Genomic DNA, 8,577 nt, shown 5'->3' on the forward strand with positions numbered 1-8,577 from the left:
AAATATTACACCAAATATATTGTCAAAACATTATACATATAATAATTAAATACACAAAAAAAAGAGGAAATAATTAATATTTGTTGTTGGTGATGTTGTTTGAGTGTCTGTGTGTGGTTTGTTGTTAAGTGTTAAATGCAGCGCTTAAAAATTGCTACGATAAATACATCATTATCAAATTAGAGTAGTGTGTTGATGTGAGCTTCCTGTTTGGTTTGGTTTGTTGTATTATTATGTATATGTAGTATTACTTTATAGACCGGGACTATCACTTGCGAAGAAAGAAGGTGTGTGCATAAGTTTATGATGCTGCCGTTGTCGCCTGTCCCGCCTGTCGCGGCTGGAGGCGCACGCGGAAGCCCTCCTCCCGCTTCAGTATGATGTCCGCCTGCAGCCTGAAATCCGATTCACTGAGGTCCGAGTAGACACGATAGTTGCGCATTATGGTCGACAACAGGATCTTTAGTTTCAACATTGCATACTTGCGACCTATGGTGAAATCAAATCGGTCAATACAAGAAAACCCCAATATCATAATTATAATCTAATATTATATACAAAATCACATTTTAATAATTATTTGTTAAAATAAAATAAAATTCATTTAATTAAAAAATAATGTTTGTCTTGGTTAACTTTTGATGGATATAAATATACATATATATATATAAATATGTATATATGTATACATACAGTGTCTCACAGTTTATTTCGGGCAGTGTCTAGCAAAAATTTTAAAGTGCTATAAAGTTTAAACAAAGAAATAAACGCAAAATGTTCAAATAACAATTTGTTTCATGTCATATCACGTTTGAAAAATAAACTTTAGTTTTTATTAAAATATTAATTAATTAATTAAAATTTGTCAAAAACTGAAAACATGTCCAAAATACATGTCAAAGCTTGTTTGGTCCAGGCTTAGAAAAGTAACATATTTGGCGTATAAAAACTTAAATAAGGATGTTAATACTTAGTATGATATCCTTTAGCCTTAATAACTTTCCTTAACCTATTATTCATGGAAGATACCAGCTTCCGGGTCGTTTCTGGACTGATTTTGCTTCACCCATTCAGCAGAGCATTTTTGAGATCCTGTTTGCTGGATATGTTGTGATTCCGGATGTTATTTTCCAGCAGAGCCCACAAATTTTCAATAACATTTAAATCTGGAGACTGGGCCGGTGGAATTATCATGTGGATGCAGTTCCAGATAATCCAGGACTGTACTATTCCGGACTTATGCTTCGGGTCGTTGTCCTGGTAGAACCGGAAAGTACATCGGATTCCTAGCTTCTCGGCACTTTGGAGTAAATTTTCCTTTAATATATTGAAATACACATTCTTGTCCATTGTTGTTTCAATGAACACCAAATTTCCGACGCCGGCTTCCGAGATAGATGCTCATACCATGACACTTCCTCCGCCGTGCTTCACTGTAGCCTTTAGGTGTTTGGCATTCAGCTCAGTATTGGGCTGTCGCCACACATAATTCCGTCCGAGCCGCCATCCCTTTATTTTTTGCGCTTATAAAGGGCTTCTTCCGTGATACTCAGGCATTAAAGTCATGGTTGCGCAGAACCCGGCGCACAGTTTCCACACTGGACTTTTTCCCCATTTCGTCCTCCACCTCTGGAGTCAGTTTTGGAGCTGATAGCTTGGGATTTTCCCTTATTTTCCTGATGATCCTCCGCTCTTCCTGTTCGGTGAAAATCTTGTTTGGTGCCATTCTGCCCTTGTCCTCTATCCGATTTTCGTCGACGAAGCGCCGAATGATGTTGTATACAGTTGATTTGCTTAGATTTACCATTTCAGCTATTTGTCCATGTGAATATCCGATCTTGAAGTGTTCCAGGATGAGATTCCGTTGTTCAATGGTAGTGCCTTTGTCCATAGTCCTTGTTAGCTGGTTGCACCCGATATGTAGGATATAACTAAACTGACTACGAAGGATTGGTCTATTGATACCGAAAATAATCAACCCGACGCAAAAAATCCGGGTTTTATGGCACCCAGGTGTCCATAATGCCACTGCTCGAAATAATATGTGACCATAAATTAAGGTACTTTTTTACATAACCCGGCCTAGCCGGCGGGGAAACCCCAGTAATGGGGGTCATATATTCATTATGATGGTTAATATATGTACCTGCCATCGGTCTTTGGAATTTTTGAAAATTATTGAATAATTAGTTTATGGCAGGCAATTAAAATTTTTGCTAGACACTGCCCGAAATAAACTGTGAGACACTGTATATGTAATATACATATATATTTATATATATATATATATATATTATTTTTTTAATTCTCATTTAAAACTCAAAAATTGTATTTGGCGTGGCAACCATTTTAAATGGAAAATTTATTATCGGACTTTACTTTTTATTTTTGAGCGAAAAAACATCACAATTTTATCTTTCTCATTTAAGTTAATTATTATGGACGAAGGTTTTTTTTTACTAAAGCTCAAAATAATAAACTGAGAAATATGTACAAAATCAAAACATTTTGATAGAAGTCAACTGGCATAATTTTTTTTAATTGTACGACTATTCTAAATGCATTTTTGTTAATAAATTGTTAAATAAACCGTTTTTAATAAAAACAGCAACAGCCAATAATCGCATTTAATACTTACCCACACAGCTGCGGGGTCCTGCGGAGAAGGGTACAAATGCATAGTAATGTCGATTCGCCTGGCGTTCGGGCAAAAAGTTGTCCGGATCGAAGACATTGGGATTGGCGTAGACCTTAGGGTTGCGATGCAGCAATATGGTGGCCACAGTCACAGTGGCGCCGCGCGGTATAACATAGGGTCCCGAGTTCAATTTCAGATCCTCCTGTAGCTCGCGTGCTATAAGCGGCACTGGGGGGAACATGCGCAGCGTTTCCATTAGGCACCGTTCCAGATATTTCATTTCCAGCGTATCCTGAAATGAGGCCGGCCGCTGCGAGTCACCAAATATGCCATCCAGTTCGGCAATTACGCGATCTTGTATATCCTGGTGTATTCCCATAAGTGACAAAAAGAATGACGAACCGGCTGCCGTCGTGTCATGTCCTTCGAACATAATCGTGTCCACCTGCTCCTTGATTTCGGTGTCCGTGATAAGTGCACCGCTTTGTGCACTCTCCAGCATCAAGTCGAGGAAGGCCAAACGTTTCTTCTCGCCTATGTCGTTGTCCTCCACATCCAGATCGTCCTTGAGGCCAGCTGATTGGCCATAGGAGAGGCCGGCGAAAGGGATAGCCGGCTCAGGCTTGACAACTGGCGCCTGTTGCTGCTGCTCACGCTGATCCTGCTCTAACGCTGCCGCCTTCAGCTCGTTCTGTGCGAGAGAGCCGCGGGTGCCCTGTTCGAAGGCAGCCTTCTTGCTGCGTATGACCTTGGTGGTGAGGCCGTGAATGATGTTGAGTAATCGTCCCTGCTCCTTGTAGTAGCGGGTCAGTGTGAAGATAAACTCGTTGCGCAGAAAGATGCTCCGATGGCGTGCATGTAGTATATCGCACATCCGCATCACGGCCATTGCATACTCGAAGCCGGACTTATCCTGTGTCTTCTTCGACACTCCCATTGCGGTCTCTGCAAGATGTGCACAAAAATGACGGGAAACCAGCGACAAATAGAGCCGCAGCTCCGATTAGCCCATTATCCAGCAGTTTGGAAACGGGAACGGGATGGATAGGAATGTAGATTGGAAGTGGAATGCACTCGACTGACCCAAGCGCCAATTGAACTTAACAAACACACAACGGACGCTGCTCCGCTTGTCTAACTGTAGATACAATGCGTAAATAGCATTCGCTTTACATTCAACATATATGCAAATAGTATGCCATATTTAGTATATATACTCGTACACATATGGTGTAAGCATAAGCCTATTTGTATGACAGATTAACTGGCTTTAACTTTCAATTGCGTCTATCAGTTTTCCACCAATACTTGCGGTGCTTTAAAAATAACTTTTTACCAAAATATCGATGCAAATTTCTGGTCTTCGATAAGGGTGAAGTCAACATATTTGAAAAATAAAAGGTTAGGCATATTACAAAAGCCCATCTTCGACAATACTGCAGTACAAAAATTGAGTTTCTCTGAATTTTGAATTCTGAATATACACGTTTTCTAATTAATTCTAGCTTAATATAGGGATTATTGATATAGATACACACAACATGCTGAACGATAAATATACATATATATATATATATATATATATATATATATAAATATATATCAGACATATAATGTATGCATTATTATTGCAAAATATATTGTATTTTGTTATTTATATCTGTCAAGCTGAAGTGAAAGCTTATTTAAGACTTAGGTCTTTATATCTGCGATTACTTTCCTTGAAAAGCGATTCAAAGCGATTTGTGCAGTCAGCACATGAACTTTTGACTGAAATGGCATTTCTTCCGCTACAACTTAAACAGGTGTCTCTGATTCGTATCTGTATATCTGAAAAGGCATTGCATAAGCGAGGAAATGCAAGTTTTTCACTTGCATTTCACGACTTTGGCCCACTGGCCAGCTGGCAGGCAGGAAAAACTTGTTGTGGCCACAAACACTCACTATATGGATATAGATTATGCAATCATAAAAAATGGCATTTGATTTATTGTTTCAGTTTTTGCTATATGTGCCATATATATATATCTATATATATTATCTATATTATCTATCATATTACAAACTCAAAAAAAATATTTGTACACTTTAGCAGTTTGTTGTTGATGTTGTTGTTATTTTATCATTTGAATTTTCACTCTTAATTGCTAATTGCTCGTTTGCGTCAGTGCATCTGAGACCTGGGAATAGGCCTGTGCCCCGGGCCTGGGTCTGGGCACTTGACGTGGAACTCAGACAACTGCAGTTGCATTCAAATTTTCCTAATTAAATGTTTAATGGCAATGCGACGTGGTTTTAATTGCACTTGGCTAGCAGTTTGACTCGCTTGGCGCTGACAATTTTTTACAGTCTGATGCGCGCTTTTGGCAGCATTTCAATTATAGGCGAAGGTAAGCGCCTGCGTTATGCAATGGCCTGGAAATCAATCGGTCCGACAGACAGACAAATATATACATATGTACTGCATACATACATAAATGTGATAATGTCATTAACATTTTCTGTATGCCATTGATTACTGATCACTGACCACGACCCCAGACGACTAGGCGTCCAGTTAAACGGGCGGTTTCACTCATTTTTTTTAATAAGCCTGAAACGTGTTTGGCTTTAAATATATGACAGACATTTGGGTGGCACAGTTAGTTATGCCTACGGCCACACATAGCTAATGGTCAGACAAATGTGATAATGACGTACAATAAATGGGGTTAGAGCGTTTGTTCAGAAAAGGCTTGAAGTCAAGTGAAATTCGGGCTACTTTAGAGTACAAAGACTAAGGCTATTACTAATTTATCTGACGCTTTTTTAACTTTCTAAATCAGCATTTCAAAATATAAAATTTATATTTAAACAGATTATATCAAAAGTAATCTTTCGAGTTACTATTACCATATACCTCAATTGGTTAGTTTACTTAAAAAACTAAGTTTCAAGGTCTAGTTAATTTCGGTTCGATTTCAATTGCTAAATCAATTCAATACAAAAATCATAATGCCAAATGACCTAATGATCTTTCAAATATCACTCAAGTCACGTTCAGTTGTTGCCAAAGGAAGTAAGATCTTCTTGTGAAAGCAACGAAAATGTACTGTGAATTTGTTTGTAGCGGCTCATTATTCCGAACTATGCGGATTAGTAAGGTATTTGAAATAATTCGGGTCCCGGGTCGGGTCTCTGTTTTGTGCCCCATTGTCTACACACAAAAGAGGCAAACGGACAACAAACTAAAATTTTGATTTGTGCGAGTATATAGGGAAATGGGATTGTGCTCAATTGCGGCATATTGTAGTAGTGATCGCATCTACAACATATATATGTACATATATAAGCACATATACACATGAGTGAGTGTGTAAGTATTCGCTGGTATTATGTATTATTATGTGTATGATATATGACTATTTAGCATATAATGACACGCAAGCAAACTCACACAGTAACGCACACACAAATCAAATTAATCGGAATTAGAATCTGAAATTGAAACAAAATCGTTGCCTGTCGTGCTCTGAGTGCGGGTCAGTGGAGAGTACCGTTTCACTGACTATGTATGAGTTTGTTTGTGTGTGTATGTGTGAATATCACTTACCCAATAGAATCTCCACAGTTGCCTCACTCATGTAATCATGACAATCAAATGTGCGTCCATCCTCCGCACGCAGTTTCCGCACCACATTGCGAGAGTTCTCGTTAAACAACTCAATAAAACTCTTTAAGACATTCAAATGGAATGTGGGTGCGATCAATTTCCGATGAGCCCGCCACTTTTGACCTGATCGATATAAGAATAGATCACATTTAGATAGAAATATGTATATTATTAGTCGGGATTTGAGCCAAATCAGTATTTGGACACCTCGCACATATATAGTGATAAAGATAAACATAATAGACGAAAGCAGATCGAGTTATTCGGATAGAACAGCTAATTAGTTTGTAATAGTAATAATTAAATTAAGTTCGTAATACATTATTGGCCGAATTAAAAAATTAACGAGGAATCAAAACAAACATAGGGCATCCGATATTTGATAAGTATCTACATAAATAGGAAATAAGTTTAAGAGCTCAAAATAAATATAAAGTCAGTTCGCTTTAAAAGATCGCTTATACTTAGATGATAGCTAAGATGTTTACGAAAAAAATGGCGATTGGGCCAACAAAATGACAAACAAAAGAAGAGATTTCGAAAAAGAGACAGAAAAGACCACTTAGACTACAGTATTAAGAGAGAGAGAGAGAGAGAGAGAGACAGAGAGAGCAATGCTGATGGAAAGAGACAACAATATGCGTCCCCTCGTTTCGCAATTCTCCACTCTCATCTCTGCACTGTTCTGTGCTGTTCTTTTCTGTTCTATTCGGTTTATTTATAGCCGCCATTTGTTAGGTGTTGTTGTGCCAACTGTCAGGCTCACAAATCGCTTAATTAATTTATGATTCCATAAACGCAATTTAAATTGCATTAGCTAGTCGAGAGACAGACAGAGATAGATATATATATATAGAGAGAGAGAGTCACAGAAAGCCAATAATTCCCTTCTGACTCGCTCCTCTCCCACACACGAACACACACACACACACACTCACCTGTGCTTATAAGAAGACCATCACCGAGCCAGGGCTTGAAGAACTTGTACTCGGATGCCTTGTCAATGTAGACATGGCTGCTGAGGAGCAGCTCAACATCGCGTGGATCATAGATGAACACCACCAGCTTGGGCCCGATCCACATTTTTGCAATGTGTTCAAATGGTGTGCTCTTGCGTATGACTGTTTTGAAAACAGCTATAAAAAAAAACCAACAAAAAAAAACAGATCTCAGTTTTGTAGCCAGATAGAATTGGAGTTTAAGGGGGTTGCCACCTACACGAAGCGGGTCCAATCACATCGAATAGATGGCCCACAATGGGCAGACCTCGCGGACCCGGCAGACGCGCCGCCAGCTTGTTGAGATGGGCGCGAGACAATCTCCAATAGATGTACCAGAGAACCAATGTGGGCAGCAGCAGCAGATAGAAGACGCTGCTGGGCGAGCCCATTGCGGCGTCTTTTTTAAGCACCTCCATTGAGGTGGAGCACACACTCAATACTAGTAACTACTAGTTCCGAACAACAATAAAAAAATAAATAAAAACGTATTTATTACACACACACACCCACACACTGAGACAAACACGAGCACACACGGCGACGGATGCGACGGGAAATGGGACAACGATTCGACTCGTTGCTTAAAGCATGTATGTATTTATATATGTATATGTCTGTGTATTGACTATTTTTTAGTTCTTTCGCTTTTTTTATTTTTTATTTTTTGTATGTGAATACGGATGCTGTGGTTGCTCGTCGCTGCTTGTCCGCCGCGATACTGAGACAAGTGCCTGCTAAGAGTCGAGCGCTGCTAAAAACGCAGTCACAAAAATAATAATAATAATAGTAATAATAATAGTAGTAATAACACAACACAGCACAACACAAAATAAAAAAAATAAAAAATCACAGTAGCGCCAAAGGCACAAGCACACGAGCAAAAAGAAGCGAAACGAAAAAGAAAAAAATAGTATGTTTGAACGAAATGTGGAATGGGAAATGGTCGCCCAAACGTCGCACGCTCCGCGCTGTGACTAGTGACGAGTGACTAGCCGCCGCCGTCAGTGCGCCAGACTTTTATAGCCAACAATGTGGCAAGCGGCAATGAACTGACGCTGACCGACTGGCAACCGGACGACAGACTCTTAGACGTACAGACGCTCAGACCGATGCACAGTGTCCACAAAACGAGCGCTCAAGCGAGCGCCTTGTAGTGAACCCCAGCTTTCCCGCTGGCCCATAGATGAAGTCTCAATTTAAAATGTCGCGCTCACTTTCGGACAGCCAGTGCGCAAGAGCTTTGAGCTTGCAAGCTTTCCTCCGCTGATTATAAATTAAATGCAATG

General features: G+C 39.4%; 1 protein-coding gene across 1 annotated transcript; it reads right to left on the minus strand.

Moving 5' to 3' along the window:
* Position 1: 1 nt before the first annotated feature.
* LOC6564885 (cytochrome P450 4g15) lies at positions 2-8,276 on the minus strand. Its single transcript, XM_001990885.2, has 5 exons — positions 7,509-8,276; positions 7,229-7,426; positions 6,231-6,413; positions 2,639-3,583; positions 2-489 (listed from the first exon to the last, which is right to left on the minus strand). The coding sequence occupies exons 1-5, from the start codon at positions 7,705-7,707 to the stop codon at positions 302-304; spliced, it is 1,713 nt and encodes a 570-aa protein (XP_001990921.1). The 5' UTR covers positions 7,708-8,276; the 3' UTR covers positions 2-301.
* Positions 8,277-8,577: the final 301 nt, after the last annotated feature.

Source organism: Drosophila grimshawi, unplaced genomic scaffold (genome assembly GCF_018153295.1).
Source record: "Drosophila grimshawi isolate 15287-2541.00 unplaced genomic scaffold, ASM1815329v1 contig_1006, whole genome shotgun sequence".
In the NCBI taxonomy this organism is placed as follows: domain Eukaryota; kingdom Metazoa; phylum Arthropoda; class Insecta; order Diptera; family Drosophilidae; genus Drosophila; species Drosophila grimshawi.

Coding starts and splice junctions, on each gene's coding strand:
- LOC6564885 (XM_001990885.2), bottom strand. CDS start 7,707: ATGGAGGTGCTTAAAAAAGACGCCGCAATGGGCTCGCCCAGCAGCGTC. Junction 6,414..7,228: donor TGGTCTTCTTATAAGCACAG/GTGAGTGTGTGT, acceptor TATATCGATCAG/GTCAAAAGTGGCGGGCTCAT. Junction 3,584..6,230: donor AACTGTGGAGATTCTATTGG/GTAAGTGATATT, acceptor CACATCTTGCAG/AGACCGCAATGGGAGTGTCG.